The sequence below is a fragment of the Pectinophora gossypiella genome, chromosome 22 (assembly GCF_024362695.1).
Source record: "Pectinophora gossypiella chromosome 22, ilPecGoss1.1, whole genome shotgun sequence".
Taxonomy (NCBI): domain Eukaryota; kingdom Metazoa; phylum Arthropoda; class Insecta; order Lepidoptera; family Gelechiidae; genus Pectinophora; species Pectinophora gossypiella.
Genome location: NC_065425.1, coordinates 10,287,220 through 10,311,328, shown reverse-complemented (window position 1 = coordinate 10,311,328; position 24,109 = coordinate 10,287,220). Strand labels below are relative to the sequence as shown.

Below are 24,109 nucleotides of genomic sequence, written 5' to 3'. Positions count from 1 at the left end.
ATCCAGATTTTCGTGGAAATGAAATGCTTCTCTCGTATATTCTCTTACACATAAATAGTGCTTAGTTTTCCATTTCAATATCATTGGTCTATATCATCTACGTCTTTAACTTTTACGCAACGTCTCATTAACCAGTCAAAGAAAGGAAAGCATGAAATTATAGGGCTTATACATAACGGGAAAAACCAACACGCTAAACACATTAGATTTTTCTATTTCCCACTTCTGCATACGTAACTTGCACTACATCGCTAGCGAACGATAAAATGCTTGCTTTTCGGTTTCGTAAAACTGTGCTTGGTTTCCTTCACAAAGTAAGCTTGCTTGTTATGTTTTATTCGGAATTTCTCTTAACATTTTCGTGTTATTGTTAAATTATAAACGGCATTCTTGAAAAGTATTCTGCAATTCTTGATTATTCTATTACAAATATTGTAGTATATTTGTTTCTACAATTTCCCGTATTCTGAACTTTCTAGTTTAATTATTCGATAGATCGTGTAGATACTGTATGTCGATTCTGTAGATCTCGAACAATAACTCGCTTATCACTTCGACGCTCACTTACACTTCGCATTCGATCTCACCTGACCTTGATTTGGTATTCTGTAAACATCACAAGCTCACTTGCGAAGTGAAGTGAGCTTCGATATATCTTTCGAGTTACTAGTGATTGGCACTTAACGAGAAGATACCAATCGGTAATTACCGATTTTATGTTTTTAGCTAAAACAATGAAATTTTGCTAAAGAACTATAATTTGGATGACTTTATTCACGATTCTTTACTCGAATTTAAATTACTCAACCCTTAATAAGTTAAATTATAACGTTTTTAATCATAAACTTAATTCTTTTGGATGAATGAACATTGAGTCTATGCTTGCTTTTTTATAACTCAAAGTTAAAAAAAAGTTTTGTTCAAACTTTTGAAAACAAAGTTGAGGAATTTCAAGTGCATTAATATGTTTTTAAGTGGTTTGGTGCATAGATTGTGGTGTTTTGGCTGCGTGTGGACATATTTTGAAACGGGATAATGAAGTAAGTTTATATTCCTTTACTTAAAATTAATCTCTTACTGACTGGGAATATTTTGTTTTGTAACAAAAACAAAAATCTTTTCAGTGTAAGCGAGCGTTCATCTCATCCGTCCTCTGCTCAAATAGAAGCAATGATTGACTTCCTGGAGAGAAACCCAGATCTGGCAAAGGGTTTCTCAAAAACTCTAAATGCCAGAGAGCGGAGTAGACGGCACTGGGAAGTTTTGTCAGAGCGCCTCAATAGTATGGGTGGGACGATAAAAACATACAAGCAGTGGACCAAAGTGAGTATTATGTTGATATTATTATTTCTTGTCCGAAATACTGTTCTTGAAACATTTCACTATGTACTAACGCATTCTAAACACTCAAACACATAATATATATTATCTGTATTTATAGTATTGGTCTGACAAAAAAAGTGCTGTTAAAAAAAAAGTAGCAGCACAGGCTGCAGCTAGACGTAGGACTGGTGGTGGGGTGGAGGATGTAGCTGAACTATCTGCATTGGAAGAACGGATAGTAGCTTTGTATGGGGGTCCAGAGTTTGGCACTGGAGATGCTCACTTGGGAATCCAGCTATTTTCGGTAAGAGATCTATTAAATTAGGTGTGTTCGTCATTGTCATACTAAAATAATATAATAAAATTCATAATGATTTTATTTTCAGCAATCTGACTCAACACAATTGGTTCCCCCAGCCTCCTCTTTAATACAAAGTAGTGGACATTCCGAAGTATGTATTTCAGTTTATTTGATCTAATGTTATTTTGATTACATTGTGTACTCAAATAAATTACTATTACACTTACAGGTATCTAATGTGCCACAGCTAGAAAACTTACAAGAAGTAATACAACCTGATGTTGTTTTGGTAAGTAGATATTGTGTTGCCCCTTCTGTGACTGGCACATGAAGTTAAATTATGTTTCCTGAGAAAAATTGATCAGTCAGTGGACCGAAACATTAAAAGTCTTTTATTATGGTGGCCCAAACCTGTGCTCAGACATCCTGAACACCATAATATTAATAGGATTAGTTTACTATTTTTATTATTTATTTGTGCCTTTATAATGTTTAATGTCGCATTTAATTAATATGTGATTTGTTTAATAAACATAATTATCAAATCAAATAATCTAAAAATAACAAAAACAACAACACAAGCTAATAATAAAATAAAATGTTAAATGTTGTTATGTTTAATAAAATAATTATTATTGAAAAAATATTGAATACTTACAATAAACCGTTATTTTATCTAATATCCGGTATAACTTCAGGCACCTGAGACACCAGAGGAAACACACCGCCGAAGCAAGATTGTTAGAAGGCTATTTGAAAGCTCAGATATTTTTCCTTCTGAGCCAAGCCAGAGTAGTTTACAGGTAAGTAGATACTTTTTAACTTTTGTGTTTGAAGTTTCTACATTTTATATTTTATTAAAAGCTTGTATTTATCTTGCAATTTTTGTTTGTAAGTATGATGTATCTTGTATGTCTGTATGTCTAAACATGTCTTAATAAAAGTAATCATTCGTTAGAAGTTTACATATGTTTTTATAAATGGTTCTTTTCCTATTTATTTAATCTTTCGCTATTTCAGTTATATCACTCTGAACCCCGTCCCAGTACACCAGCACTTACTCTGTCCCACACTCCGACCCCACTTTCAATATCCATTGCTTCGCCATCTCGCCGCGGCGCTACCGCCGCTATCAGTAGCCGTATCACGTCTACAATTGAAAGTGCTGGTTCTTCGTGTAAGTATAAAAATATTACCTAAGTCTGAAAGTATCTTGAGAAGACAACTATAACTGTCTTGCTGCTGTGGTAATAAACTCACATTTACAGAAATTTACTTTCAGCATCTAGACGTGTACAACCCCCTTCGCCACAACAGTCGCATGCCGTAACGACTGAGGCTTCGCCATCTCGCCGCGGCGCTACAGGCTCTGGCACAGGCCCCAGCCGTAGTGTTCCTTCCAGTCGACGTGCTGAGTCATGTGAGTTAAATGAGAAAACTATATAATTATTATGCAAAACTTAGTAAAAAAATAATTTTACCGAATTTTGATCAGGTTTTAATCTTTTTTTCAGCATCTCGTAGTACGCGTGCGCCACCACCTTCTCAACGACGAACGGAATTCTCGTCGATTACTGACAGATTTTTGAGAGTTGAAGAGCAGCAGATAGAAATTCAGCGGTCCAATACACGCGTTATGGCGACCATGATGGAGCGCAGCATTGAGAGAGACGGAATTTTCGCTAACGCTGTGGCGGCAGTGGGAGAAGGATTAAATGCGTTAGCAGAAGCTATTAGATTGAACCGGGGTCAAATAAATGAATAAAAAATTAAATTGTAATTGTATATTTTCAATTTTTAAAGTAGATTATTATATGTTCTATTCTTATTATTCGTTGTTTCTTTTCTGGTTTTGCTTATATGTATTACATTTGTCATAAAATCCAATTTTGAATTTAATAGCAGACCCTAAAGTAATAATAGCCTATTATATACAATTCTATTGTTTAACATTATATAAAGTAGGTAATTCTGAAGGATAACAACACACTCACTAATATACCTCTCAATTACTTGTCATTTCTTAGTAGGCACTACAACTAGATCTACGTAGATAGTTAAAATATTTAGTCTTTTTAAAGTTCTGTAACTTTTCACTTCACACTGAGATAGAGTTAATGTCGACGCGATCGCCACAATCTATTCACAAGATCCTGCCTTCGCGACCGTCCAACATTTAAATCATCATGATTTGGTATGTCTCGGGATTGCCTTCTCTGTGCCTCGGCTACCACCTGAGCTTCCTCTAGGTTTTCATCTTCAGTCAAATTAACTACCTCCATTCCAGCCCGGTTGCACATGTTATGCAGAACACAACATGCAATTACTATTTTTGCAACTTTATCCGGATGATAATCTAGAACTCTGTGTACTAACAAACACCTGAAGCGCCCTTTTAACAAACCAATTGTCCGTTCCACAGAGTTGCGAGCCGTTGCATGAAGCATGTTATAATAAGCTTCAGGAGTATTGTCCGGGGCATTATTTATAGGTGTCATAATGTATGCCCGCTGAGCATATCCAGAATCACCTGAAAATAAATTCAAGTTTACTATTAAATATTTATTAAACCAATTGTTAGTAAATAACTCCTTACTAATAAAATTGAAAAGTTAGTTTGTTGCTGCTTTCCCAAAATTATACAACATACGACGTGAAATGTTGCACTGAGATAGCCGATGAATGGTCTAGAAAAGAACTTAGGTACTTTTTATCCCATTAAATAAAATAAACTGTTTCAGTAGGTACAAATGTCAACTTAAGGGCCAATTTATAATATTTTATATGAGAAATGGCGAAGGAAACACTACTATCTTCACTAAAGAAAAACTTACCAAGCAAAACAACTTCTTCACCAGCATTTGTCAAAGCCTCTAAGTGATTTCTTACATCACAGTGATTGAAAATAAAACTGTCATGTGTTGCACCACCATATGTTGGATCAACATGCAAAATGTTAAGATCGGCATCTGTAATCTAAAAAGTAGGTACTTAGTCTAAAATTAGGGAGATGGTCATCAGCAAATAATTATAAATAATAATTAGAGTACCTCTAAGGTGTTTTATGAAGCAAGACTTAAGATTCTAATTCACTTACCAATTGCACATTCCTAGCATGATAATTCTTACGACAAAAGAAGCGCTCTTCATGCTCAGCCGGTCTCTTTAAAGCCACGAGAGTGCCATCAATGCAGCCAATGACAGCAGGAATCTTAAACTTTTCATAAAACCTGTAATTCAATAAAAGAAAGTACATAGCGGGTATTAGGATTTAATCGCATATTTTATCACAAAAAAAATCAAATATAAGTAGGTATGTCCCTATAAGTATTTAACTGAAGAAACAAACCTTTCCTTTAATATCTGTCTTTCTTGGATATTTTGGGGAAACCTTATATACTTTTTCAATATGTTCGGATTATTGAGTGCCTCAACCACTTCGTTTATGCAGCGGGATGCAGATGTTTGGGACAAATAGGTCCGAACATTTTCTTTTATAATTTTTTGGTAGCTGCCACTAGCCAAAAATGCCAAGGTACACAATATCTGTGGATTAGTATGCTAGGTTAACAATCTATTTCAACAACATAACAAGAATTTATTTGATAAATAGTAAGTAATAGATAGATAATTTTCTCACCTTAATACGAGTCGTAAGTCCCTTTCCTCGACGTTTGGTACTTTTTATTATAGGAAGCAACTCAAGTTCGAGTTGGTCGATCAATTGCTTTGAAAGTCTGTATACACTGACATAGTTATCATCTCGGGTCAATAGAGACAAACTACGAATTTCATAGGCTTGTCGGCGCAACTCAAGATTGTCCAAAGTATGAGCTTCCTCTAATAAACACTTTAATAAAAACATTCGAGCCATTTTCAACAGAAGAAACATACACTAACACTAGATTAAATACTATACTAAAGATTTTTAAACACTAATCTGTTAAATTACCTTAATTGAAACTTATTGAGTCTTATTAGACACGATATCACCAGCAAATAACTAATAAACGTATAGATTTCACTCGACGAACATCAACTTTTTATTTGACAGATCAAATCGAGTTCGTAAGTGAAGTGAACAGCGAAGTGAACGGGGAATCACCTTACAGAATGCGGATACATCTGTCATCTCATACTAAAAACGTCAAAATCTCGCATCAACTTTAGTTCGACTCGCTGCCGTACTCGCAACTGTGTCGCTAGTGTGCATTCAATTTAAGTACATGTCTTACAGAATGCCAAAACAAAAACTCACCGCGGATTCAGATGCGGGTTTCAAAAATTTGCTTACAGAATTGCACTGCTGTAGGGGAAGCGATAAGGCAGTACACAAAACACTGTCCGAATTCAGCCTAAGTCATAAAAATATAGTATTATTGATTTAAAGAGAGATAAAACTAATAATTTCCTTATTATTTGTAAATACGAATCAGTTGATTTAGATATTATGTCAACAATAGCAGACATAGAGCAACACGGACCTCCGCGGATAGTAGATGACAGAAAAAAATACCTTATAGGGATGGACACCTCATCTGGCCGTATCCTCAGGGCGACTAGAGGCAGCCTGCCCTTTTTTTTTGACGTTGGGAAATGCGTTACGCATACCACGCCACCCGGTATACCCACTAAAACCCAACGGTGTTCCTCTTTGCCGCCGTGTGGCGGGGATACGGGAACGCAATTGCACACAACCGCGTCCCCGCCGGCGGATGCCCTTGGGGGCCCAGCGCCCATGGGAGCGCGTCAAGCGCCTCCCCCTCCACCGAAGGCTGCCCGGAACACTTGGGGAGCCCTACCGAGGCAGCCTGCCCTGGCCTTTCCGCCAGTAACCATTCATCATCATCAATTTAAGAGCTACGCTCTAGTCTTGTTTAAGCTGGATTCGAACCTGCAACCTCAAAGTGAAAGGCAGCGTTCTACCAACTGGGCTACCACGGCTCCATTTTCAGTTTTACTACACAATATAATAAACTCAAAATCGATTGCACTATCGGCGCTTCCAACGAATTTTATGACCTAAGTTGGTACTTCAGCGTTTCTCATAAGCACTAAATGCCTGGATGTGAAAACTGCTAAAGTTTAACGTCTGTAAGGAATAGTTCGTTTCACCTATAGTTTTACTGGTTCGTAATTCAGTTTGACGTCAGGGGAGTTAAAATGGCCACATCGAAGCCATGGTATAAGAAAAAAAACCAGCGGGCTTTAGCACCGTAAACACGCGACTCTTTCTCGCCGCGACAGAGATCATCTGTCTCTTTCTGTGCGGTACTGTGAGAGAGTGACGGGTGACGTATGTCGAGGCGAGAAAGAGTCGCGCGCTTACGGTGCTAAGCCCGTAGGTATGCTCAAAAGTGACAGCTAACATTTAAAGGTTAGCTCAGCTGACGTCATTTTTTTTTTGGAATGGGTTTAACGGCTCTGGCCTAGTAGCCTTTTAAGCCTGTCATTAATAACGTCCCACCCTGTATTGCCATTTCGTAATAAACAAATTATAAACTGCCTATATACGTCCCACTGCTGGGCACAGGCCTCCCCTCAGTCAACCGGAGGGGGTATGGAGCATACTCCACCACGCTACTCCACTGCGGGTTGGTGGAGGTGTTTTTACGGCTAATAGCCGGGACCGACGGCTTAACGTGCCCTCCGAAGCACGGAATCATCTTACTTTTTCGGACAATCAGGTGATTCAAGCCTGAAAAGTCCTTACCAAACAAAGGACAGTCTCACAAAGTGATTTCGACAATGTCCCCATCGGGAATCGAACCCGGACCTCCAGATCGTGAGCCTAACGCTCTAACCACTAGACCACGGAGGCTGTTATTAAACAAATTACCCACGACCAATGTTTGCAAGGAAATTTTTAACTTTTAGTAATACATTTACTTACAGTTTTAATATTTATTATGTACCTCTGACTACCCCAATTGGGATATAGTCGTGAGCTTAAGTTATACAGGGTGTTAGTGACATCGTAACGAAAACTTTGTTGAATGATTCAGACCATGAATCTGAGTTGTTATCAAGTGGAATTTTCCGTCGCAAAAGTATGGAACTGAAAATAATTTAAAAATAATAAAAAAATCATAAATTTTCTGACAGGAAATGACAATGGGCACTTTTGTATGAAACTTGGTCCAAGAACCTCCACTGATGAGACTTATATGTAATGAAAGCTTATGCTTTCCCTATGATTCTGGCAAAGTTCTATCAGATTCTGTCCCGGGGTTCTTTTTTTACGGCCATGTTTGTCCTGGCTAAAAATGTGATAAAATACAGTGGGAGCTAAAATCGACTCAAGATTTGTTGCTGGATAACTAAGTCTACATAAATAATTATGTATCATATTGTATATCATTTTAAAGAGGATCTTTTCCAGAATCCGAAACATAAAAAAAAATAAAAAAAAATCTTTTTGTAAGCGAATTATAGTCAATTTATATCTGCAGCGCCATTGTTTCTCGGTAGCTAAGTTCAAGTTTCATGCCTTTTACCCCTTCCAAAAGTATCTTACCGATTTTTTTTATATTGCTTCCGGAATTTGATCTGAGTGATAATAACAAGAAAAATAAATAGACACCTCTCCGATAGAGACCGCCTAAGCAATAGCTTATCGCTTGCGGGACGGAAATGTAGTACATCGCCTTATGCGAAAGAGAAGAAATATGTGTCTCTTTAACACTAACAGTATACAGCTTAGTACGAGAGAAACAAGAAATAAGTCATTCTCATCAAGATGCAATACAATGACTCTGTCGTGGCCAGATCATAGAATTGACCATTTCATGAAATGATCGACCATTTCATGAAATGGTCGTATTTCATGAAATGGCCAACTTCAACTGACCATATCGTTTAAACGTCAGCGTTTAATGATATTTCCATCCACGTTTGGCCATATCATTAATGTAGGGTGTCCATGATAAGTGGTGTAATAAAAACGCGAAATAAGGTAGGAAATAATGTATTACTCTAGTACAAAGTACAAAAATGTTTAAAAGTCAATTAAAAATTAAAAAGTCATTTTCGATTAACGGAGTGTTGATGTAGTTGACATATACGTCGTAACTGCATCTCGCTTTGAAGTCGTCGTCATATTTTTTGACACTATTTCATGCCATTGGTCATCATTCAGTATACTTTTCGTGTGTAAGATAAACATACTGGCGGCGTAGGGGTGGCCCAAGGGCCACCCCCGCCGCACCCTAACCTACTGTTATGCCTTGTAAAAAATATAAAAAAAGGATTATGATAATTTAAATTATGACAAAAACATTTATGCGTTTTAATAGAATCCTGTTTCAAGTAGTTAATGCCATCTGCGGCATATCTACAATAAGTCACGTCAAAAAAAGAAACTTTACGGACAGTAGGATCGTCTATATTTTTCTTTTTTAAAATTAATATCTCTTCATTCGCAGTTTTAATTATATCATATTTTGAAATCCAATAATAGTCCATTGATTTACGTAGCGTGGTCACTCGACCTTCATTATTTGCCATATAACCTAAAAATAAAAATAAAGTTGCTGTCTACTGTTAATACGAGTTTTTCTTTTCACCTTAGTGTTAAAACATTGCTTCAATGCACTTTTATCTTGTATTTGCTCATTATTATTCGTATTATTCGCGTTCACACAAGAATAATTATTGTCCGCCGCCATTATGCAAAACATAAACAAAGCGACACCAGCGCCACTACCGGTGGATAATGTTACTATTTTACGATATGATCGCTAACGTTTGGCCATATCATGAAGTAGTCATGCATTTAGTTGGTCATATCGTTAAACGTTTTGTGTTCATTGATCTGGCCAAACCACATCATGATGTGGCCAACGAATGTTGTTCTATTTCATGAAATGTGACCATTTCATGAAATGGTCGATCATTTCATGAAATGATCAATTCTATGATATGGCCACGATAACTCTATTGTATACAAAAGAAACACATTTATTAAACAAGTTCAGGCAATAACTGGTGCAAAAGGCGGCTTTATTGCCAAGGTAGCAATTACTACCAGGCAACCTTACGTTTACGACACGTTTGTTGTACCATTCGGCATTGTTTATAAGACAAGATATAAGCCTGGGTTAATAAAACAAGATTGTGGTGAAAGAAAACATACTACATTTGCGTCCTCCCGCATTCTAATCATGTTACGTCTGTTGGATTATAATGACTAGCCTTTGAGTACGTTATCTTGCAATAGGTCCATAGCTTACGCGGCCTCTATCGGAATGGTATCTATTTTATTTCTTGTTGTTGTCACTTGTCAGGTTAAGAATGCAATATCAGAAGAAGGAAAAAATGATTGGGCTTCTTTGGAAAGGTTGGAAGGCGCGAAACTCGTACGTAGCTGCTGAGAAAAATGGTGCTACGGACGTGAGTTGGCTAAAAGTCGTTTACATACTTAATGCATTTTTTTTTATTTGTGTTTCTGATTCTGATAACCTTCCCCTTTAAAATTGATGTACATTATGATATATAATTATGTATATAGACTTAGGTAAATAGTTTTTCGACAACAACTCCTGAGGTGATTTTGCAGTCCACTACTGTACACTCAGGACAAATATGGCCGTACAAAAACCCTAGGACAGAGTTTGATAGAACTTTGCCAGAATCATAGGACAAGTATAAGCTATCATTACATGCAAGTCTTACCAGTGGAGGTTCTTGGACCAAGTTCCAAGTTGCTGATAAGCTTATAATATGCAATACCGTAATGACTTGCTAATGATGACGATTTCTTGCAATAGGCAATAGCTTAGGCGGTCTCTATCGGAGAGGTGTCTATTTATTTTTCTTGTTATTATCACTCAGATCAAATTCCGGAAGCAATATAAAAAAAATCGGTAAGATACTTTTGGAAGGGGTAAAAGGCATGAAACTTGAACTTAGCTACCGAGAAACAATGGCGCTGCAGATGCAAATTGACTATAATTCGCTTAAAGACTTTTTTGTTTTTTCTTTATGTTTCGGATTCTGGAAAAGATCCTCTTTAAAATGATATACAATATGATACATAATTATTTATGTAGACTTAGTTATCCAGCAACAAATCTTGAGTCGATTTTAGCTCCCACTGTATTTTATCACATTTTAGCCAGGACAAACATGGCCGTAAAAAAAGAACCCCGGGACAGAATCTGATAGAACTTTGCCAGATTCATAGAGAAAGCATAAGCTTTCATTACATATAAGTCTCATCAGTGGAGGTTCTTGGACCAGATTCGCCCATTCTCCTTTCTGAAAGGTCTGAATCATATCTCTCAGTATTCGTTACGATGTCACTAACACTCTATATTTTTTTTTTCTGTAGCCTATTCAATGTCCCACTGCTGGGCAAAGGCCTCCCCCTTCTCTTTCCAACCCTCCCTATCCCGGGCATCGTTCCGCCAGGTGTGCCGGAAGGCGTCCAGCTCGTCCCTCCACCGTCGTCGTGGTCTAACTCAAGTGGCAGATGTAGGCGAAAAATCAGCTAAACTGAAGTGGGAATGGGCGGGACATGTCTGCCGTATGCATCCGGAAAAGCGGGCCAAAATTACAACTGATTGGGCCCCACAGGGTCGTCGACACTCTATATAGACCAGACAAATACTTACATGAAAATTTTCAAGGCTTATTGCCAGCCATTCCCTTACATTATCCCGTTTTTCACGGGGTCCGCTTACCTAACCTGAATATTTGACAGATCCGGTTTTTTACAGAAGCGACTGCCTGTCTGACCTTGCAACCTGCAAAGGGAAAACCAGGCCAATGCAGGTTAGGTCACATACATCCGAAAATGCATATCTCGGGAATGTGGTTTTCCTCAAGATGTTTTCCTTCAGCGCTGAGCACGTGATAATCACTTATGATCGAAACATAGATATAGTTATCAGATTAGCAATTGCTAATTAAGTTTGACACGGCGCCAACCTGTAACGCAGTAATTTCTTGATTAGGATTATAGTAATGTTATTGTTGTAATTAATATATTGTAGTAAAATACGGAAGAACAGTAATCACACTTATTTATTCTGGTATCAAGAAAATAACACTTAACTTGGTAAACACGTCCGATGTCGACAAGGTCCCCAACGCGAGAGAGCGTGTATCAATCCGTCCGATTTGACAACCCCATTCTTGTGTTGCCATTTATAGAAAAATGTTTTATAACTGTCAACGAACTATTCAGCCTAACAATATGATTACATAAGCAACACCGTTGATAATTACAGCGTTACTTGAGTCACGTCAGGAGCCTTTGGCGGCTCAATAATAACCCTGATGAGGTTGGTCATTCACCTCATCATCAGCCGTACGACGCCCACTGCTGAGCATAGGCCTCCCCCAAGGATCTCCACGACGATCGGTCCTGCGCTGCCCGCATCCAGCGGCTTCCCGCGACCTACATAAACCCTTACAGATGGAAAACTGCTACTTGCCACAAAGTTCGTTCTCAAACTTGAAAATACGCAAGTACCTTTGTCGACACAACTGGCTCTGCCGTACATTAATATTAATGGAGCCCTAAAAATATGTAAAGATCGACTTCGGGTAACGTGGTTCCGTGTATGGAGCTTACCATACGAATAGGAGATTACATATACAGAGGAGCTCGGTGGCGCAGCGGTAAACGCGCTCGGTCTGCGATTGTTGAAGTTAAGCAACTTTCGCAAAGGCCGGTCATAGGATGGGTGACCACAAAAAAAAGTTTTCATCTCGAGCTCCTCCGTGCTTCGGAAGGCACGTTAAGCCGTTGGTCCCGGCTGCATTAGCAGTCGTTAATAACCATCAATCCGCACTGGGCCCGCTTGATGGTTTAAGGCCCGATCTCCCTATCCATCTATAGGGAAGGCCCGTGCCCCAGCAGTGGGGACGTTAATGGGCTAATGATGACATCTACCACGCCTATAAACTTTATTAGGGTAGTCAGAGGTGCTAATTCCTGCAGACGCCATCTAATTTTAAGTAATACTACGTATAGAACGGCAACTCTCCGGCCCCCACCAGCGGCTGAGCTAGGTTTACCTCACCCCTTTTATGTTGTTTGAATGTTCTTTTTTTATTGTAGGTTTTCCACTTAATAAAAAAAATAATTATCTTTATTATTATAATAATACAATTTGTCACATAATCAGAAACATACGTAACTTCGTCACGTCCAACTAGGCGTTTAAGTGTTCTGATTCTGACCTGGTCCAAACGAACCCATTACGCTAGCGGCATTGCCCCGTTGCACAGCCACTGACAGGCGTTGGACCAGGTAAGACGCAGACCTGGACCTAGTCCACTTAATTATTTCGCAAATTATGCTTCGAAAAACTGCATGTTTATGTTATAACTTTTAAAGGATTTTATTTCACATAAATTGTACCGAAACGGTTCCCTAAATATGTCTAATTCTGTTGCACGATTTTCTATAAAAAGTGAAAGGAACGGAGAATCTACACAATAAACCCTTATCTCTGTCTGTAAACGTTGGAAGATTTCTAAAGGTTTTTACACAATATCCTTACATTTTGACAGGTGAGAAGTACTTTATTGCACCTTTACATACATACATCGAACGGCCTCTGTGGTCTAGTCGTTGAGCGTTGTGCTCACGATCCGGAGGTTCCGGGTTCGAATCCCGGTGGGGACTAATCACAAAAATCATTTTGTGAGCCCTGGTTTGGTTAGAACATTACAGGCTGATCACTCGATTATCCTAAAGTAAGATGATCCGTGATTTAGAAGGCCCGTTCAGCCGTTGGTCCCGGTTACTACTCACTGATGTAAGTACGTACCTAGTCGTTACATGAGCCATGTCAGGGGCCTTTGGCGGCTCAATAGTGACCCTGATACCAGGGTTGATGAGGTTAAGGTTAATTTTCTTAACAAATGTTTTGTTATATTTTATGTAAAACTTGTTGTCACACCATCCCGCATCTAAATATACAATAAATAAATACTTCCTATCTCTGGTTGCCTGGAAGAAATTTCTGTAAAGCAATAAGTCGTACCAAACTTTGTATATATTTTATATGTCTTAGAAAAGGTTTAGTATGATCTACTCTGAACCGGCGTGCATGTATGAAACGGTTGCTGTGGAGGAAGCAAAAGAAATGTGTCAGGATCGAAGCGAATGGAATTCCATAGTCTCTGCTTACCCCGGTGGGCAATAGGCGTGAGTTTATGTATGTGTGTAGGTATGTATTTTTTTGTGTCATGTATGTGTGTAGAAAAAAGTATTAGTCATTTGATTGAGGGGAGGCCTGTGCCCAGCGAGTGGGACGTATATAGGCTGTTTATGTATGTATGTACAACTTAGAAGCAAAGTTACGCGATTTCACAAGGAATGACTACTGTTTGATATTTATAGGAGAAAAAGATTTCGAACAAACTCAAAATTACAAGGATCTGGTTGTACATATTAGAAAAGCTGTGCTTTCATTAAATTTTACTAATATTGTAATTTGCGTACCGACATTCAGATACTATAACAATGATATGTTTAATTGGAGAGTGGAACAGTTTAATAGTTTATTGTATAAGGATTTGCAGGAGTATGAATATGCTTTTTCATTGGACAGTAATCTAAATCTTACTTACGACCAAAAAATGTTTAATTTGCATTCTTGTAGAGTAAATAACTTTGGCTGGAGAAAAATATTCAACGATGTACATGATCTTCTTATAGAAATTGAGGATTACAATATTAACATATGTACTTCAAGTACACCTATCGGAAATCATAAAACTATACCGATTGGTGAGGAGCTTTTTCGTTCATAAATATATACATGTAATGCATCAAAACATTGCCGGGCTATGTAGTAAATCAGACCAGCTTATGGTATGTTTGGCAGAACTACAAGAAAGACACATTAATGTCGATGTTATCTGTATTACAGAGCATAACATGCGAGCCAGTTCTGGTAGAGATGCAGTATTGATACAAAATTATAAAATAGTGGCTTCTTACGCTAGACAAAAAGGAAGAGGGGGAGCGTGTATCTTAATAAAAAATGGTCATGTATATAGAGAACTACCCGAAATAGAAAACACATCAATATGTGGAATTTTTGAATGTTGTGCTGTAGAATTAGCTAAACTTAAATTAATAATTGTGTGTATATATCGAATACCGAAATATACGAAATTATATCTTAATCTATTTTTTGAAAAGCTTGAGTCTGTCCTAGATAAAATCATCATAAAAAAATCATACGACATACTTGTATGTGGAGATTTTAATATTGACATTTTAAAAAATAACAATATTAAACAAGATTTTGAAAACTGTCTTAAAAATTATAATCTTAAATTAGTAGTACAACAACCAACAAGAGTCAGTAGTGGTACCTGTATCGATAATATTGCAATAAACATTAAAAAAAAATATCACTGTGACGTTTTGGAATTTGCCATGTCTGATCATACTGCGCAAATATTGAAATTGCCTGTAAAAACTACATGTATTTTAGACTACTGGTATGTAAAAAAAAGAGATTTTAGTGAACAAACTATGAAAAAATTTAGACATTGCATGGAAAACTTTTCCTTTAATAAAATATATCTAACAAATGACCCAAATGAAGCATATAACGAATTTATTGACATTTTTACACTATTTTTTGATTTATGCTTCCCTACACATGAAATTAAAATTAAAACTCATAAAACTACAAAATGGATAAGCCCGAGCATTAAGCGAAGTAGCAAAATAAAAAGAAAGTTGCTTTGGAAATCCAGACTTGAACCAAACAATGTTAATAAATTAAAGTACCGAAATTACGCTAGAACGTACAAAAATATTTTAAAGGCAACTCAACGCATATATAATATAAATTCCTTAAGAAAATCAGAGAATATCAGCAAATCGGCGTGGAGAATCATAAATAGGTCCAAATTAAATATACCAAAACCTGAAATATGTAAAATTAAAGTTGATAACAATTATATTACTGACCCGCAACAAATTGTGAATTGCTTCAACGACTTTTTCATTAACAAAATAAACCCAATACCAGAAGCAGATAAGAATATTAACAATTTAAATATAAATTTTACTTGTAACTCTATGTTTATGGCACCTAGTATACCAAGTGATATACTAAATATTATAAAAAAATTAAAAAATAAAAATAGTGTAGGCCATGACGGAATATCAACAAAGGTTGTAAAATATGTTGCCGAATGTATAGCACCACATTTAAGCTATATCATAAATCTAAGCATCACTACAGGTACTTTTCCGGATAACCTGAAGATTGCAGTCATTAAGCCACTCTTCAAAAAAGACGATAGAGAAGATATGTCATGTTACAGGCCGATAGCACTTTTAACTATTTTTGCAAAAATCTTTGAAAAGTTTATTCATAAACAGATGAATGAATACATGGAAAAGAAAAAAATATTCTCTGAAGAACAGCAAGGCTTCCGTAAAGATAGATCAACTAATTTAGCGATATATTATTTATTAAAAACGATAACTGCAAATATTGACATAAGAAAACATGTAAGTGCTATATTTATGGACATGACCCAGGCTTTTGATTATGTGGACCATGAAATTCTTTTACGAAAACTTGACCATTATGGGTTTAGAGGAAATGTATTAAAGCTGATTAGATCTTATTTGGTAAAAAGAAAACAGTACACTGAATTAACTAAAATTAATATCGGTACCAAAAGGGAAGAAATCTATCATTCTTGTCAAAAAGTTGTCAGGTATGGAGTGCCACAGGGTAGTATTCTGGGACCGTTGCTATTTATAATTTATATAAATGATCTACCTAGACATGTACAATACCCTGTGACACTTTTCGCTGATGACTGTGCAGTAGTGATAGAATATCAAAACGAAATGTCTTATCAACATGAAATTAATAACACACTGAATGGTATAGTTACTTGGATGAAAAATAATAACTTGTTAGTAAATCTGATTAAGACAAAACTAATGCAATTTCGACAGCGTGTTCAGACTCCAGTTTTAGACATCAATTACCAAGGCTTTAATATAGAAGAAGTAGAAAGTACAAAATTTCTGGGAGTTAAGATTGATAAATCACTCACGTGGAAGGAGCATGTTCAAACACTGTGCTCAAGACTGTCCGGATCGTCTTATGCTCTTTTCAGGTTATCTCAAATAGTAGATGTTGCCACTGTCCTATCAGCATATCATGGTCTTGTAGCTTCAATTTTAAGATACGGTGTTACTTTTTGGGGAAATTCATCAGATAGAGAAACGGTTTTTAAAGGCCAGAAGAGATGTATACGGGCAATGTTCGGTCTTAAAAATAGTGACAGTTGTAAACCTTTCTTTACAAAGTATAACATTTTAACATTTCCCTCACTGTACATAATTGAAACTGCAGTATTTGTAAAAAAAAATCCAGGATTTTTCAAAAATGTAGAAACTACAGCCTTTCATAGTCGCCTTCGTCCACGTGATTTAGCTAAACTATGCCAGCAACGCACAAATACTGCATTAATGATGAAGAGTGTATTTGGCATGGCGCCAAAAATATATAATAAAATACCACTAGAAATAAGGTTGTGTAACTTAAGTCTATTTAGAAGAAAATTGAATGAGTTGTTAACTAAAAGATGTTATTATACGATAGATGAGTTTTTGAATGATAAATTGTAATAATGATGCATGTATTTATATAGATAATAATCTAGGTACTCAAAATTTTGTGCGCCGCAAGGCAAACATGAAGAACCTATAATGTGAACATTGTCATCTGTATTTAAATTACTCATGTTTAAGCAAATAAATTATCTTTATCTTTATCTTTATCTTTATCTTTATCTTTATCTTTATCTTTATCTTTATCTTTATCTTTATCTTTATGTATTAGTAATCCATCCCATCAACCCACACGACAGAAGGAGACGACTATAGGTCAGCGAATGCAGTTACTCAGTTTACTACCACTTCACTCATTCATTACAATTTTTACTTCCAATTCACCTTTAATGTTTTATGACTGAGACCAACTGCTAAGAAATGTCGCGTCAACGATAAAATTAAGTTGGAATTGGCATTCAGCCACACCTTGAAGATGTCTTCGAGTTATAATGTAATGTACAAATACACTTTATTGCACCAAAATAAAAATAAATAATTACAAAAAGAGTCTTAACTAATGTAGTGGTACTTAAGCCGCATTCTTATTTCAAATTTATTTTTTTTAATATTTTTATTTGTTATTATAGACGGCGCGCGAAAAATTATTATCACGTGCTCAGCGATGAAGGAAAACATCGTAAGGAAACTCACATTCCCGAGAAAGGTACGGTATTTTCGGAGGTATGTGACCTAACCTGTATTGGGCTGGTTTTCCCTTCGCGGGTAGGAAGGTCAGGCAGTCGCTTCTGTAAAAACCGGTCCTGTCAAATCTTCAGGTTAGGTAAGCGGACCCTGTGTAAAACGGGATTACTGTTGAGTAAGTAGGTAGTCATTGCATGAGTCATGTCAGGGGGCTTTGGCGGCTCAATAGTAACCCTGACACCAGGGTTGATGAGGTTGCTAATCCACCTCACAACCCACATGATAGAAGAAGAAGTACGAGGTCCTGAAGTGCTAGAGTACGCGGGTCGTCGGAATCGTATATTACCTCCTTCTGGCGCGGTAAAATATTATTCATCATCACTAATTTAAGAACTACGCTCTTGTCGGTGCAGCATGATTGCTACTTATTAGGGAAAAATAAGGCAGTGGCTTCCCTCTTGCCTTCCGCCCCGCAGTACTCTGTCTGACGCGAGTGAGATGGCACCCAGAGTAGTCTGTTACAAAGCCATACTAGGACTCCTGTCCTTCGCCTCTGAATAGTACTGACAGTTACTGCTGCCCTCTGTCAGGTTCCAGGTTACCGTCCCTGTGACGCGCCCCTTCCATCCTGCATATCCGAATCCGAAATCCGGATTCGGATATGAATCCGTAATAACCCTGTTCGGAGAGCAGCTTACGTCATGGCTCAGACTCTAAACCACTGAATTCGACTTTTAGAATTTTAATTTGTATTTGGATTCATAAATAATTGAAATCATGTGGTTTCCAGAATTTGTGCCCGTTTTTATCTGTTAGGCTCACCCTCTATTACATTGGACTTAAACAGTACATGTACTATACAGGGTGTTAGTGACATCGTAACGAATACTGAGGGAGATGAATCAGACCATGATTCAGAATAATGAGCTGAATTCCCCTCAGTATTTGTTACGATGTCACTTACACACCGTACAAATACGTATGGGTGTTAGTAACACAGTAACGAATACTGATGGCGATAATTCAGACCATGATTCTGAGTGGATATCAAGTGAAATTTCCTGTTATAAAATTCACGGAATTAATTTTTTAGATTATTTTTAATTCAATACTTTTGCGACGAGAAACGCCGCTTGATATCAGAGTCATGGTCTAAATCATCCCTCAAAGTTTTCGTTACGATGTTACTAACACCCTGTACAATATGTATACACCTCGTGATACTATAGGTAGACCGTCTAAATCAGACTTCGCCTGCGCGGTGTAGGGGCGCGGGGGTAGGGTGACAGCGGGGACCGAGAGAGGTGCGGGGGCGGGCGTAGTAACCGTGCACGCATTAGGTAAAATGCGTAATAGACGTTTCTGAAGATATGTAACGTCATAGTAGTTTTTAAGCAGTGGCGTCCAATTTGAATGAAACAACTAATATGTACAGTCATGAGCTATATAATGTACCCACTTTAGGACTGACGCACTAACATATTTGACATTTAGTGAGACTTACAGTTCAATTTGTCAAAAAAGTTAATGTGACATGGTACCAAAGTGTATTATATGCTCGTGACCGTAGATAACAAACTTTTGTATTGTAGGTTATGTCTTGTTAAACTAATGCTAACCTGCCCTGCTAATGCTGTCCTTATATCTGTATTTTGTGTCCATTGTGCTCAATAAAGTATTTTATCTATCTATCTAACTTATTTAATGCTTGCTACGTAGAATAGATAGTAAATTCTGTAATAGGATAGAGTTTGTATCTCGTTCTAGTCTATCTCACGCTCATATAGAGTTTAAAACAATAAATTAGTTTAGTTCAAGATCCGATACGAGTTGTATGCAGTTCGATCGTGTAGAGCTACTTTTATAATGGTTGGAACTGGCGAACTTCTGTATCTATTTGATACTCAACACAATACCATTGTAAGTATATTGAAAAAAATATATTACGTTATACTTATAACATTATTGGAATACTGAGGAGGTTCCTGAGGAGCTCGGTGGCGCAGCGGTAAACGCGCTCGGTCTGCGATTGTTGAAGTTAAGCAACTTTCGCAAAGGCCGGTCATAGGATGGGTGACCACAAAAAACAAAAAAAAAGTTTTCATCTCGAGCTCCTCCGTGCTTCGGAAGGCACGTTAAGCCGTTGGTCCCGGCTGCATTAGCAGTCGTTAATAACCACCAATCCGCACTGGGCCCGCGTGGTGGTTTAACGCCCGATCTCCCTATCCATCCATAGAGAAGGCCCGTGCCCCAGCAGTGGGGACGTTAATGGGCTGGTGATGATGATGAGGAGGTTCCGATCATGATTCTGAGTTAATATCAAGAGGATTCATGGTACTTTTGATTTTTAAATTATTTTCAATTCTATACTGTTGCGATGGAAAATTCCCCTTATTATTAACTCAGAATAATGAACTGAATCACCCCCTCAGTATTTACACTAACACCCTTACACACTTGTACGTGTACGGGGTGTAAGTGACATCGTAACAAATACTGAGGGGGATGATGCGGCTTATGATTCTGAGATAATATCAAGTGGTATTGAATGTAGGAAAAGTCGTGACAATTTTAGTGTCTTTTTTTAATTAAGTATTTTCAGTTCTATCTTCCGACGGAGAATTCCTCTTGATATCAAATCAAAATCATGGTCTGAATCATGCCTCAAAGTTTTCGTTACGATGTCACTTACCTACACCCCGTACAAGTGTGTATATGGGTGTTATCATCATCATCACCAGCACATTAACGTCCCCACTGCTGGGGCACGGGCCTTCCCTATGGATGGATAGGGAGATCGGGCCTTAAACCACCACGCGGGCCCAGTGCGGATTGGTGGTTATTAACGACTGCTAATGCAGCCGGGACCAACGGCTTAACGTGCCTTCCGAAGCACGGAGGAGCTCGAGATGAAAACTTTTTTTTTGTGGTCACCCATCCTATGACCGGCCTTTGCGAAAGTTGCTTAACTTCAACAATCGCAGACCGAGCGCGTTTATCGCTGCGCCACCGAGCTCCTCGGTGATATGGGTGTTAGTGACATCGTAACTAATACTGAGGGGAGTAATTCAGCTCATTACTCTGAGCTAATAACAAGGGGAATTTTCCATAGTATCTAACAGTATACATTTGAAAATATGTATACTTATCCAAGTTAGAAGACAAATAAAAAAAATATCTTGACCTAAGTTATTCAGAGTGAAATCGTTTACGACAGCACCCGACATCGGCCAACAGATAGGCCAACTAGAATTCCTATCAGATTAAAACAACACAAGTTTTGTTTTCCGATAAAAAGTTCCGCTGCAAAGTTTTCGACAAGAATAAAACATGCAGCTTTATTTTATTTTCTTATTTCCGCTTCTGAAACAGAGCCGTAGCTAGGGCATAGTATAAAGATTAATACTACGGATATATACATATATACATCATAGTGGTCTAACACATAACCCTCCTTATTGCGTCACCGCAGTCGGGTAAAAAGGGAATATCAAATTCAAATTCAAATTCGAAAATATCTTTATTCAGTAGGTAACATAGTTACACTTTGAATCGTCAATTTTTACATAACTAACGTCTCAACCGCCTAAAACTACTGCAGCTTCTAACAACCTGTATAGCCGGGGAAAAGAAGCTGCAAGAAAAACTTCGGCATAGGGCCCTAGACGTTCTTTAAAAAAAAACTTTAAATATTTTATACAATTGAGTAATTTAGCTGCCTAATATCAGTTCTCAGACAGTTAATCCCATGCATTCATATCTTTCAAATAATTACTAACTTTATAATAACCTTTTTTGCAAAGATAGAAAAAATGTGCCTACGATAGCATAAGTGCACGAGGGCAAAGACGCGGGTGGAAAACCAGTATCGATATTAAGTAACTAACATCCTGTTGTCCAATCAGCTTCCAGCAAATATTCCCCGATTTGGACCCCGCCGGCGTGGTCGACGTGATTTATTTATTCAATCCATAGCGTCACAAACATGTTTCCGTATAAAACACATAAAAATAAATTGTGGTTGAAATACTGTCATAGAATAAGGAATAATACTACATATAGAACGGCAACTCTACACTCCCCACCAGCGTCCGAGCTAGGTTTACCTCACCCCCCCTCGAACACAGTTTAGACTTAAATCGTATAGCGTCAGACGTCACACACACAGATGCGTGTGTACGATAACGTCACTGTGTGGTGTCTGTGTAAAACGAGATTGTTTGTATAAAGTGTCCGGGGGCCTGTTTTATAAAACTTACAATTGTAAATTACACTGACAATTTGGTGTTCATCACGTAGCTAATATGAAACTGCAAAATATTCGTGATCACACACTCCGCAATGCATCAAATTGTCATTGTAATTTCAAAAATTCAAATTTAAAAATATTTATTTTTGAATTTTAATTTTACTCACTGAATTTTACTTACATCAAATTGTCATTGTAATTTACAATTGTAAGTTTTATTAAATAGGCCCCGGGTTGTGATACTGTCCTCCTGCCACGCGTCACACATTCGTACTCGCAAACAAGTCGCAATGCGGCGCCGCTTCGAAGACGGAGTTCAGCTAGATATCTGCTTCTGCGCTTATCGCTATCGACCCACTCCGAGCTGATTTATTCGAAACAAATCAAATCAAACAACAAACAATTATAACAACAACAACACACACACACACACACATACATACATACATAAACAGCCTACATACGTTCTACTGCTGGGCACAGGCCTCCCCTCAATCAACCGGAGGGGGTATGGAGCATACTCACATTCACAATTATTTCAGACGACGCCGACGCCTTGATTGCGATTGCGTGGTGGCTCTGCCTACCCGATTAGGAATTATGAGCGAGAAGTTTTATGTAAGTATGTTGTGATTTTTTTTCTCTGGTGGCAACCACCAGATACGTCACTGTTCTGAAGTTTGAAAAAGTTGGTAAGCATTATTTTCTGAACGTGTTTAAAAAGGCATAGCGTTCAATAGGTAAGTAAGTACTTCAACTTGGTTTGGTATTTTTTTTCCCTACTAATTTATTTATAGTCACTGTGACCCTGTGGTACATCGGCTTGCTTCTCAGACGGAAGCACCGGTTCAAACCCCGGTATCGGACTTGCACCAATTAGTTATCTTCACTGTAGTGGCTTTTAGGGTGGTATTGGTGCTAATTGCTGTAAACACCATCTAATTTTATTTTAAGTTATATCTGTCATTTTCTTATCCGCCGAAAAGGAAAGGAACGGGTAATCGACAAGCATAAAATTTGAACACACATCAATTTTAAGCACAAATCTAAACCAACCGTCTAAAAATTTTACATCAGTCAATAACCCGATACAGTTAAGTGGACAGCACGTCAAACGGATTGCATACCAGCGACGTACCTTTTTGATTCGCCCGGGTTATTCATTCATTTACTCATTCTTCCTAAAATTAAGAGCTGTCAATCATCCATCCCTTTCCTTTTCGACGGATATGAAAATGACGGATATAACTTAAAATAAAATTAGGCGGTGTCTGTAGGAATCGGGGCCATTAATAAACTAATCTCAGCTTCGAGACTGCCCTCAAGATCAAGGTCAATGTGACAGTTCTTATATAAAAACAGAAACTTGAGCAAGATCTTGAGGGCAGTCTCAGCTGAGATTAGTTTATTAATACCACCCTTAGACATGTTATCATTAATTTTAATTGATACCTTTTCCTTTTTGTTTCTTTTTATTCGTTATTTATTTTTGCTTTGCATGTCTACTACTTAGTATTAACAACTAGGGTATGAACGACACATCCCCAACTCAAGCATTGACCTTGTTTCCTGGGGTTGCCTCATAACTTTATGATGCTTAAAAACAAGAAATAAACACTTTTTTTTGTAGTTTTCACTAACACAGTCGGCTCGACGATTACTGACGGCGATACGGCTCACCTATCACGTTGGTCTAACAGAAAGCTCGGTGAGGTGTGGATATTTAAATACATCTTGCGATGGATGTACAGTCAGAAGTCAAGGTGTACATATAGTTCATCATCATCATCAGCCCATTAACGTCCCCACTGCTGGGGCACGGGCCTTCCCTATGGATGGATATGGAGAACGGGCCTTAAACCACCACGCGGGCCCAGTGCGGATTGGTGGTTATTAACGACTGCTAATGCAGCCGGGACCAACGGCTTAACGTGCCTTCCGAAGCACGGAGGAGCTCGAAATGAAAACTTTTTTT

General features: G+C 37.7%; 4 protein-coding genes across 6 annotated transcripts in view; 1 reads left to right on the top strand and 3 right to left on the bottom strand.

Annotated features, from left to right (window-relative positions):
- Window positions 1–24,109, bottom strand: part of LOC126377187 (homeotic protein empty spiracles-like) — a 352,173-nt gene that overhangs the window by 43,328 nt on the left and 284,736 nt on the right. The gene's annotated exons all lie outside the window — the stretch shown is intronic.
- LOC126377107 (TGF-beta-activated kinase 1 and MAP3K7-binding protein 1-like) overlaps window positions 1–24,109 on the bottom strand; it is a 558,148-nt gene that overhangs the window by 509,058 nt on the left and 24,981 nt on the right. The window lies entirely within an intron of this gene.
- Window positions 827–3,389, top strand: LOC126376973 (uncharacterized). The gene is made up of 9 exons (XM_050024528.1): window positions 827–1,040; window positions 1,125–1,323; window positions 1,442–1,627; window positions 1,710–1,775; window positions 1,854–1,913; window positions 2,323–2,427; window positions 2,645–2,801; window positions 2,907–3,044; window positions 3,139–3,389. The coding sequence occupies exons 1-9, from the start codon at window positions 1,036–1,038 to the stop codon at window positions 3,387–3,389; spliced, it is 1,167 nt and encodes a 388-aa protein (XP_049880485.1). The 5' UTR covers window positions 827–1,035.
- On the bottom strand, window positions 3,394–5,696 carry LOC126377139 (putative nuclease HARBI1). Its single transcript, XM_050024818.1, has 5 exons — window positions 5,265–5,696; window positions 4,974–5,170; window positions 4,722–4,854; window positions 4,459–4,600; window positions 3,394–4,154 (listed from the first exon to the last, which is right to left on the bottom strand). Exons 1-5 carry the CDS (start codon window positions 5,514–5,516, stop codon window positions 3,739–3,741), a joined length of 1,140 nt encoding a protein of 379 aa, XP_049880775.1. The 5' UTR covers window positions 5,517–5,696; the 3' UTR covers window positions 3,394–3,738.